Genomic DNA, 15,865 nt, shown 5'->3' with positions numbered 1-15,865 from the left:
ATGATAGTCATTCAAAATCTATTGACCTACCTCAACACGGATCTTTTTGCGCCACCTCTTACGGGACGTTATGCGTTACAAGAATTGATAACAATCGATTTTAAATCAATTTTGCCTCCGGTGCTGTCTGACCGGCACCTGATGGAACATTTCAATGCAGAGTTCATCGATACATCGTAGTTTCGTTGCTTACGGAAATCTTCGGTGTTCCGGTGCTAATCAGGGTGAGGTCATTCCTCGTCACTAATTGAAGCGCTGATTTTCATAACGAGTAGCGTATGAGGAAGAAGCGGACAAAGGCTATGCCTCACCGGCCTCTAGCGCGATTTCCTTCCACCTTGGACTACATCACGGCAGCGATCTACGTTGGCTCCCCATCTGCAGCCGAGATATCCTTCGTTTGAAATTGGCGACACTCCACTACTCCGTAATTCTTTCGAATTCGTCACTGACTCCTTGTCGATACCGTTTCCAAGCAGCTTATAGCGGCAGATTTGAATTCGAGGTATGATAACAATAGACTCTTTTGTCGACGTGAACCCGATAAATCGCTTCAATAATAATTGCATGGTAGTTCGACCAATCACAAGTTCGACTTATCACAACCGGGCATAAAATAGAGCGCCCGAGTATCACCATCAGTCTGAGAATCATTAATACTCGGCGGACTTTCACCGAGCAAACACGCTGAATCTCGAGGATTTTACCAAACAATGAGAAGGAGGCGGCGACGAGGTCTCTTGGCCTGTCAGCCAGAAGAATAAAACACCACAATAAATAGATATAATAAATGCATTATCAACAGGGGTTTATTTCGTCAATAATGACTGGGAACCTATTCTTGGATGAGCGTTAAATTCCGTGACTACGGGTGTGAAAGTGGTTCACCAGAAATGAAATACGCCATGTATTGAATCTGAAACAAAGATTATTTGATTTTAAATACAACAATATCCTTCACCTTGTTTATTTCAATCAATTGTTTAAATCTCGAAAATTTTCTTTTTTTCCGCTTAACGAGCAGCTTTCGACATTTGATGATTAGCGATTAATGACAAAAAAGACACAATGACATCAATTTCCTCCGTAGTGCATTTCGTGTCCGAAAGAATGCAATCATTTTTCCGACCCAATACAACAATATATCCAAAGATAATAAAATCAAAGTTTATGAGGTTTGAGGGTGAGTTAGATGGACGAGACCATATACGTCAGAGTATTCAAATCTGGTTTACATATCACCTCAATTTAACACCCAAAAAAATGCTCCATTATTTTTACAAAAGTCCATCCAGTTCACAGTCGTAGAGTTGAATTAAATGAAATTTTAATTAGATAAAGTAAGTATTTATACATTTGACGGAGTGCAAAAAATATCCAATTTCTTGGACAATGATTTGATTTTAGTCGTAGAATGTTTCGATTGAGTCGAATCAATGAAAAATTCACCACTACCAACAAAAAATTATAACTTCTCGTGATCGAATTTTTGAATCGTATCCTCAAAGTTCTTTTTGTGTTCGGCAGCCACATTCTCATCTGTTGAAGTTTGATTTAGGCTGCTCATAATTTCTTACACGATGAAACGTTGAAATTCTTGAGCAGGTTTGATCTTTGAATAATTTTCCAATGGATTTTGCTTCCATAAACAGCATAATTAATTCATATACATACTGACTTCGCCAGCGTAACTAAAAGTTGCTATAGATTACAAGAGCACGAATGTGGGGGGCATGGTAAAAATCTGACATCACAGGAAAGATTGACTAGCAACGCTTTAAAATGTTGTTTTTGAACAAAACACATTTCAACGGAATTTCAGCTTGAGTAATAAAGCTAATCTAAAATGAGTGTCATACGGCAATTTGAATTTCGGCTAGCTAATTACAAAATTCAACTTCTGGATGACCTCTACCCTCCCCACTTTTTTTACACGCTCGAAATGTGTGTACGTATAAGCATAGAAAAAAATCAATTCATTTTCTCTTATGCGTTATAAGAAGAAAAACATCCAAAGTTCGACTCTTTTTTCGTGCGGCCATCGCGCTAGGTAGATGTGCCCCTTTAAGCTAGTTGAACACCTCAATTGGGTTCAACTGTATATTCAATTCAAGGTATGTAATTTTGGTTACCACGAGTGAAATTTCTTTTAACACGAGAAGAAAATTTGAACTAAGCTATTCGAGTACTGGCAAATAGAACTTCACAGAGCTTGTATTCAATTAAATTTGTCCCCATTTACGATTAGAATTTAGTTCGCCTTGGATATTAATTTTTTTTTGGTTTTATGCGTGCGTGTGGAATTTGGCATTATTTTGATTGCCACAAAATAGCTGAATTCTTAAAATCTACGTTTTATGCATATTTCTAGGAACCTAGAAGGTCATCAACAGCTATACCAAGACCCCCTCTGCAAGAGAGATTACGAGACGGGATCGCATCAGCCTTCTCCTTGATCCACGATTCAGTATCTCAATTTTCCAAACGAATGTCACTTGAAATGAAACGCTATAACTACGTGACTTCTACAAATTTTCTGGAGCTAGTAGCAGGATACAAAGAGTAATTTGATTCTATTAAGTACTTTTCTAATTTCTAGAGTAGTATTTATGCAACGAATTATGGAACACGTAATCCTGTTAAAAATTGCGTATTATAGCGGTATAGTACATTCTAGTTCGTCTGTGCCACACAAATGGACATATTAAATATTTTGTGATCTGATGAATACGTGAAGACGCTGCGACTTGAAAATCTCTGTGCTTATTTGCAATTCTGTATAGCCCTATTATGCAAATAACGAGTATATGATTAATCGAGCACTGGGCTCGATACAAATGTTTATTAATTGTGGATCTAGAGATCTTTTAAATATCAGTCACCGATGATGAAAACTTGTATAATTTTTTTCGAGTGATTATAATTTTGTATAATTGGTGATGAGTGTAAAATAGAAAAAATAATTTAAGAAAATGGAAGGTGAAACTATCGTTGAATTGTACTGCAAGAGCACATGCATAATTTTGGAATGGAAATAACAAAGTGATAGAGACTGCCAATTCAAAACCGAAGGTACAATTAGGCTCTGAATCATATTAGGGCATCTTCGCAACACTAAGGATTGTGCTATCTCGTGTGAATTCCGTTTAAATTAATTCAGGAGACAAACTCGAATCCCGTTCACGAAAAAAGTTGCACCTAGATTGAAAAGACAAGAACTTTCGCATTTTTGAAACAGCAATCGCTATAACTTAATCACTTTTGTCTTAGGATTCTGTCATTAACGGTCATTGCGATACAATTTAACGGTGTATCTCACCCGGCCAGTATTTTCTTATCTTCTGCTCTGTTCTTCTCTCTTAATACCATTAATGCAAAGTTGGAATCATTTAAAAAATGTGCCAATCTTTGAAATACTGCGAATTATTTAAAAAATTATAGTACATCAATAATAAAAGATCATTCAGTAACATTTTTTATAGTTTGTGTGAATACAAGATGAACCAATATCGTGCAGGCATGCCTTTTACAAAACAGCGATGGGCTTCCGGGTTGACGTCGACTCCGTTCAATTAATACTTAATCAAAAAGAGAAAAAGTGGTCATTTTCAAATAATCAACTCATTCATTTGACTTAAATGGCCCAGGAGTCATTGAATACCATGTAAGATCATGCGTGAGCGCAGGCAATGATATTTCATAAAACTCTGAGCTCTGATGATTTGACTTCAACATCATGATCTCCTTTTCTGACATGCGTCTCTTTCAAGACATGAAAAAGTTGTCTATATAGTTATGGCATGATTTTTAGAACCTAGAAATTTTGAAATCTTGGTTGTAATAGGTATATACGGGCAGGTCTAAGTCAATCTACCTTACCACGCGAGCAGGCTTTGGTCGTGTTCCACGTGCAGCTAGTGTGTTACCGACAGAGGAGTCAAAATCTGGGCGTGTCGCACATGCTGTCTCTGTATTACTGATAGAGAAGTAAAATTTTGCTCATGAACAGCGGTATATATAATATAGAGGCATCTGATAATCAGATATTCGCTATTGGATGAAGGGCGAGAAGGGGGCGGCTTTTTACCGACGGTGAATGTTACCATGGATCTCCTACGGTAAATCATTCTTTGACTTCAGCAGCTACACCGGTTATCGATAGGGAGATCAATGTGTCCGCCACAGATTGGCGGAGCAAAATGAAGGACAAGATGGCAAATGCAGGACAGTGATTGCCTGGGGAAGACACCGTTTTGAAATGATAGTACGATACTTGGCATACATTCTTTTGCATGCAGTCGCAATTTAATCAAGTAAAATATCAGCTGGAGACAGCTAATGGATATGATAGCGCCATTGCAATGAAGGAGGCTCGGAATATTATCCATAAATTTTCCTTGAAATTACTTCATCTCAAGCATATTTTCATCTTGACGAAGTGTTACACTTGAGTAGATAAGGAACGAAGATGATCTACCGAAATTTTTATGTAGTACCATCAGTCATGATTGAATACAAGTATGCAACAGTAAGAATTTATTGTGGTGGACGGTGTGATTGATATATAATTCGCGAGCTTTTTCTACAAATCGTCTAGTTCTGTTTGTTTTCTTGCCGCAAACTCCTGTACCCCTCACCGTTGAAATTTGTGACACTTTCATCGAATGCGACGGATCTCACAACCAACAAAATAAACCTTGTTAGCCGCCGGCAAACTCTATTGACCAACAGCGGACCTGAAAGTTAGGGAGGCGTATAACATGTCAGGGATAAGACTCGTCGTTACTAAATATTTGTCAAGAAGTTCGTGACCAGGAGGTTGATTGAAGATGAAAATAGTCGAAAATTCCGGTCAGGAAAAGAAGTTTAATGATTTGGAAAACGTAAACATAATAATCGTTTCCGACGTTTCGGCCGGGCCCTGCCGACCATCTTCAGGAATATTTCTATAATAATTAACAAAAAAGAATGTTTCAAAAAACAATTCTGCATTAAAAGCAGCAAGGTACGTTCATAAGAAAAGTTGTTTTTGTAAAAAACTAAGTGATAAATTAAACAATTGAACACATATTTGAGTGACAATTTGAGGTTCAGTGTAAAGAATTGTAGGTGGCGAAAGAGAGGAATAAAATACGTTTACAAAAGTGAGATTTAAGCGACTAGAGTAATTAATAAGTGTGTGGGAATTGAAATGAAAAAGAGATCAACTAAATTTGGACAGATTACTCACAAAATTTGACGACCAGTTCATGCTTAGGTGTTGCTAGTTCAGCATTTTGGACGGAAGTGAAGATTAGCGGAAATCGGTCCGTAAATCTATGGTAATGAAGTGTGATATTGATCTATGTTCGAATATCCTAGATTTCAAAACAGATGACCAATCAAAGCAAAGGCGCCAAAATTTGAACACTAGAGAATGTTTGAGTATAGATGGCTGAGATGTTGGATATCAGTACGTTTGTTGACAGGGTTACTTTTGTTCTTAAAGATATGGATCATATCCTTAATAATACGTTTATACCAGTTCGGTTCTGTAGTTAGGGTTATAGAGTTGTTGAAGTCAAAATTATGTCCAAGACTTAAGGAGTGTTCTGCTAAAGCGCATCTATCAGTATCATGGCATTTAATACTAGAGCGATGGTCAGAAATTCTATTTTTTAGATGTTGTGACGTTTGTCCAATATAACTCTTACTACAGTCTAAACATGGTATTTTGTACACACAGTTAATTTTATCTAAATTAGGAGTTACAGATTTAAGATGAGAAAAAAGAGGAATTTTGGTAGTGTTTGAGATTCTAAAAGTAATTTCAATGCCCTCGTTATTCAAAATTTTTTTGATTTGGCTAGACAGATTTTTAATGTAGGGTATAGAGATGGAGTTTTTAAATTTGTCCTTAACATTATTTTGATTGTTGGAGTCTAAATTCCAATCAATCGAGTTGTACATTTTATCCACTCTATATTTTTTGATATCATTAATGAATTTTAAAGGGTAGCCATTAGAAATGAGAGTTGTTTCGACAAGTTTTAGATTTTTTTTGAGAAATTGAGGGTTTGAAATTTTAAGGCAGCGATCGAATAAGGCTATGGCGACAGATTTTTTATGTTTTATAGGATGATTAGAATTAAAATGAATATATCTCCCAGACCAAGTTGGTTTGTGATGCCAATCTAAGATTATAGTATCATTATGATTCATCACCATAGTGTCAAGAAAACTGATCTTACCATCTTTTTCCAACTCAATTGTAAACTGTATACGTGGGTGAAAATTGTTAAATTTATTCAGAAGGAATTGTAGGTTTTCGTTTTTTACACAAGTTATAATGTCGTTTACGTAACGGTAGTAAAAGGGGAGACTGAAAGGAAGATGTGAAATAATTTTTTGTTCAAAATGTTCAAGTACTAAATTCGCTACTCCGTCGGCCGAAACGTCGGAAACGATTATTATGTTTACGTTTTCCAAATCATTAAACTTCTTTTCCTGACCGGAATTTTCGACTATTTTCATCTTACTAAATATTGTTCATGTATTCTGCTCGCGCTCAATGGGATTTCAACAATTTGAAATCGTACTACCACAAAGAATCATAAGCTTTCTAAAACACGATATGGATCAATTCATAGAAATACGTAAAACGATACTTCAGAATAATCTGTGCTTGAAGTATTCTAAAGGCGAAATTAATAAATTTGAATTTTCGTGCAACAGATCTGCCAAGTTGTCAAAGGCATAAAATTAACCCCAGAATTACATGTTTTTCTTGGAAAATTTTAGCTATGAGTCAGTGTCGCTGATGGGTTGGAAATTTATTACAATCCACTTTTTGATGAATATTTCTCACTAATGAAATGAAAGTGGGCATACAGGAAGCCATATAGTCAAGCTTTCGTCAATATCCACACAGGAAAAATAAACATTATTTCAGCCATGCAATATGGAAATAATCATGGATGATTAAAGTTTCATCGGCCGTGACAACAAACTTATACCCCAGGAACTTGGAGCTATCAACATAAACACATCGGGTCAGACACGTATCCACTTCTAACCACTCCACGTTTGTATAGACCTACCGTTCGAAACTACCAATGCTTGGCTAACACGCAATTGCCATGGAATACCGTGAAATTTTGAAATGAAACCTCACAGTGAGGTGCAGAATATTGTGTAACAGATTTTTAAATATGCATCTTATATATACATCAAAAGAAAAAATCTTCGACGGCGTAAGACAAGTGATGAACGTGAAAGATTTGCACATCCTTCCCCCACCATCGGAAAAACTGAAATACATGCAAGTGGCGAGTTGGCGCGATGGTTGTCACGGATACATTCCAACAAAATGTAACTGTGCTTTTTGAAATTGCCAGCGGCTGAAAAAGTGGTATAGAAAGGAGTACAATTGGATCTTTCGATAAATCGTTCTACCTTTATAGTGAATTGAATGGTTACAAAGAAATAATAGCTGAAGACGTTACCAATTTACGGAAGGAATTCATACTTATATTTGAGCCACAGTACTGTTGCTGACTGAACAGTACTGTTGAAGATAGAATTCGAAGCTGATTGGCCGCATTCCGAATTTTCTCGTAAATCAGAATTTCCCCCCATGGCTCGTCAGCTCATCACAGAGACACGTTGGTGGTATACTGCCCATACTGCTTACACGAAATCAAAATGTTTGTCTAATTTTTCCTCGTATAAGTAATGCCTCTGCGAAATTATGAACGACATTGGTTTAAAAAGAGTAACTTCAAACTATATGCTAATAGTTGATGTGGTTATGATGGAAAAGTTTTATCAGTAAAAATGAAAATTCTGCCGCAGCCAAAACACACGAAATGACAGCTGGCAGATGAGTAATGGTTTATATCACTTAGATATTGTAAAAGTACTGGTGGTTATAATAATCTACATTGTTTCATTTAGGAAAATGGTACAATTTATAAATACAATGGAATTACGGCACAATACAGATTCAAAATGATTCCAATATTTAAACGTGTATCGTACATATGATACATGTTTTGCTGAGAAGAGGCAGTTTGAATTGTTCTGTTTTTCTTTTAGAATGTTCATAGTCGATTAACCTATGCAAAAGAATGCTACAACATTCGCAATATAGGTCTTCTGTGAATCGATAGATGTGTGAATCGGAGATTATTCTGGTGCTGTGCGATTTCAAAAGCCTGATTTTCGCGTTTAGTTGGCACCTTTTGAGTGGAAGTTTGATATTCCGATTCTGCTTTCTAGACTTGTCCAGTCTTACATCAGTGTATATAAGTAAAGACAAGAAGTTTCTGAGTCATTCCAGATGTAGCCTGTGTAAATGATTCGAGTATGAATTTAGGAGGTGCTTGTTTTGTTCTAGGAGTATAGCAAGGTTGATTCTTTTTCACACTTTCGTTTCGTCTATAAGCTTGAGAAATGTTTCTTTCATCTGTAATACCCAGTTGTACTGAACAGGGTTAGTATCTGTAGTATCTTTATATGTGTATATTTAGGTTTAGGAAAAGAAAGGGAGTAGAATAAATAGACACACGATGTGATAGCTTTCGTATCTTTATTTCAATGTCAACTCGTACCATAGACCGACGCCTCGTGGGCTACACATACACATACAATAATAAGCGTGGCGACCTCTGTCTCTACAATCTTATCTCAATAGCGATCTATCCTTATCCGGACTTCTACAGTATCATAAAGGATTAAGGAAATTTGCTCTCCTAGACCGATTCGGGCATATCTATTTTTTGGCATTTCTAGCACATTGATAGGCCAGTTAGTGCATGCTTAAAAAATTCTGTTCTAACCTTACCGCATACGTTTACTGAACATACATAAAGCTTGCTAGCCTTATGGGGCTTTCCGTGATCGACACTGGGCGCGATAAATTCATCGTTAAGTGGCGCTCTCTGCGCGGTTCCCAGCACGCGCAACTCAAGTCAGCAAGCAGTCGGTACATAGAGGCGACAAGAACTGATATTACTATTGCTCACAGCTTATACCCAGGTAGTGCAGAGTCGAATATTATTATGCCAATGGAATGACGAACAGGTACACACCGGAATTGCCATATAACCCAGTAAAGACTATACTAGATAGTACAAATTGATAAAATTCTTGTAATTCTTGAACTGCTAAGGAGCTCCGTCGGTATATTACGCGCGTGGGTGTAAATATTTCGGATTTAGTGAAATCAATGATATTCGTGTGAAAACGTGAACGGCAATGCTATCGTGATGGAGACAGTTCAAAATTATAGCTAGGTATGGATGGCGAATTTTGTTTCCTTCTTTGTAGTGAATTACCACTGGATAGGTGGCAGCCTGGTCCTTGTTCCAGTGAAACCCGGATGTTGCATTTTGAACAACAAAAAAATAATGTTCTGCAAAGTCGCGTAGGACAAGAATCTCACCCTCTTATAGGTTTTCGTTGCAAAATCTTGAGGGGAGATATGCTTTTTTTCGCAATATTTACCGCTTTTTTCGAATTTTCTAGTAAAGAAACTATGCAATGAATCAATTTAAAATTTGACATGTAGTTTTAGTGTTACTTCATGTATGCACAAAAAAATGTTCAATTGTATCCTCTTGAGAATGCGCCTCCTGCCCCCTCCTCGTTCACGACGCCGCGCGAAACGCCGCAGTCACTGGTGTGCATGATGACTCTCATCTGAATGATCTGAAACAAAAAAATCAAATACCATTTAACACCATACACATGTAGCTATCGTTTGATAAATAGAAAAAAAAAATTAAGGATACGGCGATCTTTTGAACTCAAAATATCGATTTTGCTAAAAAAATGACCGATTTTTTGTAATAAAAAAAAACTTTTCAACCTATTGCTTTTCCAATTCATCAAACGATAGCTACATGTGTATAGAGTAAAATGGTATTTGATGTTTTTGTTTCAGATCATTGAGAAGAAAGTAATCATGCACACCATTGACTGCAGCGTTTCGCGCGGCGTCGTGAACGAGGAGGGGGTACAAGGTGCATTCTCGAGAGGATACAATTGAACATTTCTTTGTGCTGTAACGTGGCGTTTCAGAGTCGCTCGTCACAAGAGCACACAACCGTTATTATTTCTAGTTTACGCGTCCTCAGCAGGGTACTCCAACCGAACTCGATACAAAATAGGCAATGACTACTTTTAACTAATTCTTTCTTTGTAAATTCTGTATTTCGCGCTTCGGCGCACGCTAATAAAGTACTTGGACGACAACGATCCCGACCACCGAGGGACCGATATCTACCGTTTCCAGCTCTCGACGACTCCGCCTACCGACGGTCTAATCAGACTATACTGGCTACCTTGGTGCACTTTTCTTGCTACTGGGATAGCATCCACCCGAACCTTCCGTATCGCCTCGACTGCCGGTGAACAGGGGGATAAAAATCCTCCCGACGGCCGAGGGCACTGCCCCTCAAGGAGAAACCAGCCGCCCGCTCTATCGGATGCCGTAAGGATGGCGTGAAGGGCAAACCGTAGGTTGCCATCTTCTGACTTACCGGCCTGGTGCCGGACCGACCCCAAACCACTACGTCCAGATTGATAAAGCCATCGTTCCGAGGATCGACGCAGCCTTCCTGTCGGCAAGGACTAATTGTGTGGGTCGTGGTCCACGGCTTAGCCAACAGTCTGACTGCACGACCTTAAGTATAGGCAGCCAGCTACTGCCTGTACAAAAGCCGGTGGAAGTGAACAGTGAGGCGTCACTCTCCACTCGGTAATTCTGACCGAGAGGCACCCTGTGTATGCCTCTGTCAAAGAAGTCCCCGATGATAGCCAACCTGGACAGTAAGTTGAGACAGCTATTAAATCGTACGAGTTGGTGTCAATGACGAAATCACGAGCAGCACATTACGCCACATCTAGCGGTAATCTTCGAAAACGCATGACCACGCCGTAACCAATATTCGCCACAGGGGGATGGCCTATTTGCGGTGGGGGTCACCCAACCAATCAAAGGAAAGAAGAATCACCCCACGACAACTGCGAGATCGGCGAGCCGAACTCCGACCTCCTTCTATTCTACGCTTGACCTGCTGAGTGACAGCTACGAATTTCTGAATCCTTTCGGTATAAGCTCTCGATCCTTCTTCCTCTACCGCTACCGTTTCTATCTTACTATCGTTTTGCTCTACCGTTAGATTCTTCCTATAAATTCAAGTCCTTTCCATCCTTTCTGTTTTCCGTTGTTTAATATAATAAGTTTTATTTAAATTAAACTCAGTGTTGTGTGCCTGAGACCATCTAGTAAGGTAAGGCTTCTGCCTCAGTATTGTATCGTTACGAAGTTGCTCATAATTTCTATTCTTTCTTATGGTACTTATCGACTTCGTGTAAACCATGGTCCACGGATTCGAGTTGTAGTAAGCCGCCGTCTGACTGCATGATTTCAGTAATTAATTATTTTCGTGTCCAAGCGACCTCGTAACTGCCGAATAATTATTTCTTTTGTATTTATAACTTTTCCTGATTATTTGTGAATTTATATCAGTCTGCTTCTGTATTTTCTATCGTAATATGAGCCCTATTGGCTTTACATTTCATTTCATGATTATTTGTAATAGTAGTGTGCCTTATATTTTATTTCTGTTATTGCTTATTATAATTTTATTTATTTTTGTGCCAATTGTATCGTATATCGAGTTCCTTGGAGTATAACCGAGCGTAGAATCAGCCTCTAAATATTACCGCACCTTTTTCCTATTGCTATTGGCAATTTTATATTATTTATGCCTGTTATTCTTTTCTCTGTATCTTGTTAAGTTGAGTTCTGCGTATTATTCTTGATTCTTTTGCACTGCGGTGTATTTAGTGTATTTCTTTATTTTGTGAAGTCTCCGACTTTCTCACTCTCTCATAATTTTGTATTTCGTAATCTCTCAAAAGTTATGTTTAGGAATTCATTGTTTAATTCCTCAGATCCGTAATCATTATAAATTATTGATTCTATCGTTTATGAATAATTTTACCGAAAGTTATCTAGTCGATCATTTACGCTACCGATTTCGTAAATTGTTAATGAATGTCAATCTCTCGTACTGGTTATAATCTATGGTAAATTCGTCATATTATCTACCGAGCTATCGTTACCTTGTTTTCTACCGATTGCAGTAGAGTTCTCTCGTTTCTAATTGACAGAATAATAATTTTCGTAGCGTCATTTGCAACTTGGGTAAGATTCCGTCGCCCAGTGACGTGTAGTTTAAGTAAATTCTTGCATTTTATCGCTTCTCTCGACCTACGTTCATTTTTCTCTATTAACTACCGTCTCTCGTTTCAAAGCTACCGTTTAATTCTATTTTACCGAGATCTTTGTGAACAACGATTGCTCATTTTATTAACTACCGCTGTCGATACCATTTCATTTGCCTTTCTCAACCATGTAACCTTGCCGACAATATATGATCGATTGACCTATTCATTTTTCCTCACTTGAGTTTATTCTTTATTTCATTATTTTCTTTAATTCTGTAATTATTGTTAGCTGCCTCGAATACCACCACTCTACCAGTTCGTGTGAGTACCTGAGCCTAGCCAGCCATACAACGGGTTCTCTATTTATTTTTCATACGGTTTCGTGTTATTTTTATTGATTCGTATTGTTGTTTGAAAATCGACGCTAACGCATCTGGCGCCCAACATAATTGATCTTGTTATAGTTTAATATTCCGAATAAGTGTAGAATCGCACCAAAGTATCAACGGTAAGTCCTCATCCGAGGGTAACAGAATTTAGTGTTACAGTGCATACATGAAATAACAATAAAACTACATGTCAAATTTTAAATTGATTCATTGCATAGTTTCTTCACTAGAAAATTCGAAAAAAGCAGTAAATTTTGCGAAAAAAAGCAAATCCCCCCTTAAATGTTTTGACTGTCGCTTTGCTACAAAAGAATGTGATAGTAAGGATGTTGTCTGAAGACAAAATTCGTCAGCAAATTCGATGGGATTCTTGATTTCCGTTTCAAGCATTGTTCTAGGCTTTACTACCCATTGCTTGTATAAAATGGTTTTCATGTCACGTTTGTCCAGTGAGTTGAGCAGAATACCGTTCAAGCGCTGAGATCCTGAGCACGTATTACATTCTTCACAGTAAAAGTCTGAGTCAGGTTCCGGACATATCAAAGTTGCCAAACAATCCTCGTAATGGGCTAATAGATGACAGAAGGACGCAAATATGGAAAATTCCACTCCCAGCTGTGGATTCTGTTCAATGAAGTTGATACAATTCCTTTAGATTGCATATAATAAGTCTTTTTGGTATCTTTCTCCTTGATTGTCTCGCATGGAAACAGTCTTTCATGCCCGGCATATTTACATTGACTTCGTCAGATTCGTAAAAGACCTTCACAGCATCTGCTGTTGCAGGATGCAGCCTTTTTCCTGAAATAATGTTAACAGTGAATTAGAAGTCACCATGCACATTGTCAAAATTTGACAATAAGGGCTTATCAAAGATCTTACTAAGCTTTGCATTCAATGAAGACATGATGTGTTGTTCTTTTACAAGCTTCCTCGCAATTCGGACCATAGGGAGGTTCTGAGTTTGCGGGAAATTGTCACATTGGCCTAACTAACTGGATGCAGCAGTGTCAGAATTTCTATTTTTTTTTTTTATTTCGTGACAGTGTTGGATCGTTGAATTTTATTTTCATCGCAGAAATCATCTTCCGGAAGCTGGTAGCGTATTCGGTAACTTATGGATCTGCAAGAGAATTCTCACCCACTTCTAAGACTCTTTTCATACTGGCAGACACCGTATCGACCTGATTTTCTGTACATTTAGTCAATTTAACTTTTTTTTTGGAATTGGTGATTGTTGCAGACAACGAAATGCTTGATTCATCGTTAGAAGCTCATTATCAAGATCAGGGGCAGTTTAGTTATTGCAGATAATTCAGATAATTGCGGAGTGGCCAAAGTATCATATTCTAAAAGATAGTTTCTGACAGTATTCGAATATCAAAACCCCGATGTTATGAAATTTCGAACTCGAATGAATGAATTATTTCAATTTCAAATGTGTACCTTCATCATTATTTTCGCATTTGCCTTCGATTGGTTTGTACGTCAAACACTGTTGTCTGTAACTGTTGCACAAGTACTCGCTACAACTAAACAACGAGATTTTCGCCAGAATGTGATCCAAGGGATGTCGTAAGCCTCACGTGATTTTATGACCTTTCTTTCCGAAAGGATTGCAGCACCGATCGAAGTGCTTCGTGCCTGGAGGTACCATTTTCGTCACCTAAGAATGCAATTCGGAATAGTGAGGATCAGAGAATTGTTACGTTTGCCTGTAGATATCATTCATACCCATCATCATCATCACCATCATCATCATGTCATGAGATCTGTCTGCACAGACTATAAATTCGTAGAAATTAACAAAACCAACCCAATCCGCTCAGTCTGATGACTAGAGGAATTCCACCTGATCACGAAATAACACGTGAAATATGATGTATTTTCTGATTAAAGACTGGATCGTACTGAAAACATCAACTGAGGTTGTAAATAGCACGTGAAACAATTGATGAAAGATGGCACTCGAGTGGGCAGTAGTGCCATGCGTAGGGTAAGCAAATAGTTTGATGCACCGCGAATTTTGAACCGAATTTTCGCCACTGTGTGAATATTTGTTGATATATTTTCTGAACCACTGCCACTGCTCACTATGAAATTTTTACACAACCATTCGCATTGATGAAGGCACGCTGTATATGTATAAATGGTAGCCCACTCTATTAAGGCACTTTTCAGTTACGAATAATTTGCGTTCATTTTGTATTGAAACTACATTGAAATGGGATATGGTAAATCCAAAAAGAATACTCTCGAGAAGTTTACAAAAAAAGCCAAAATTTTTGTGAAGCAACTTTTTTCATATATCGTCCAGATTTCAAGCTACGTAGGCGCGACAAATTAAAACATTGTCGAAATTAATTTATTGGATGACGTGTTGTGAAGAAATCATGTGGCAAATAAATCTGGAAAAAATTAAATTTTATTCTTTCAATATGCACTTTGACTGTGTAAAAGGGCAATCAGATTAAAATGGGTCAGGGAAATAGACTGTTCGATTTGATGTGGAATACGCCATGTATTTCGTCTGCTAAAATTCATAATTCAGTTTCATTCCTTGTAAGTTTCAAGTAATATAGCATACATGTATAAAGCTAATTTCTTAATGTCTTCGGATTTGAACTATTTAACGCCTCAATGGAATAGTTGTCTTTTTTGAACTCATTTAGTATATCTAATTTTTTTCTTAGCTCATTGTATTCTACGCAATGTGTTAATTTATGCAGGATGTCGTCAGGCTCAGTACGCTAATAGCAGAAAACATCACCGGTAAAAATACGCTGTTCATTCTTTCCTATTACGTGGATGGCGTAAATGTCAAGGAGCCGTACTTAGGCTATTATCCTTTTATATCATACGGGAATCGTAAGATTAAGTATGCCGACAAATTAGTATCGTTCAACAGTATATATGGATATAATGCTAGGGAGGAAGACTGTTCACTGGCGGCCTGAGCAGGTCTTTCTGCAAGTTCGCTGTACTTTCGTAGGTCTGTTTCCCCTTTTTATCGTAAGTTTAATCAAATCTAAATTATCCCATATTTCTTGAGTTCCGATATGTGCAAAGAATGTGCCTCTCACCTGCTTTGCTCAGTTATTCTGAGCATCACAGCAATTGTTTTTAGCTAGTAATTTTTTCCGGGGGAAACTCATTTTTTAATGTCTGTTGATGAGTCGGGCATCCGCTTGTTAAAATTCAAAGTTTAGCTGAATACTTCAGATTTTATATTTAGTATTCGTATTTTAATACGAACA

The 15,865-nt window shown here is 37.6% G+C and overlaps 1 protein-coding gene across 1 annotated transcript in view; it reads left to right on the top strand.

The window, feature by feature from the left end:
- Window positions 1-15,865, top strand: part of kl-2 (dynein heavy chain 2, axonemal kl-2) — a 1,019,064-nt gene that overhangs the window by 840,046 nt on the left and 163,153 nt on the right. Inside the window, exon 49 of the mRNA XM_069137782.1 lies at window positions 2,372-2,562. Within this exon, the coding sequence (XP_068993883.1) occupies window positions 2,372-2,562 (191 nt within the window). The remainder of the gene's footprint in view (window positions 1-2,371; window positions 2,563-15,865) is intronic.

Source organism: Neodiprion pinetum, chromosome 7, assembly GCF_021155775.2.
Source record: "Neodiprion pinetum isolate iyNeoPine1 chromosome 7, iyNeoPine1.2, whole genome shotgun sequence".
Lineage (NCBI taxonomy): Eukaryota > Metazoa > Arthropoda > Insecta > Hymenoptera > Diprionidae > Neodiprion > Neodiprion pinetum.
Note: the sequence above shows the minus strand (reverse complement) of the source record. Positions and strands in the feature narration are given on the sequence as shown.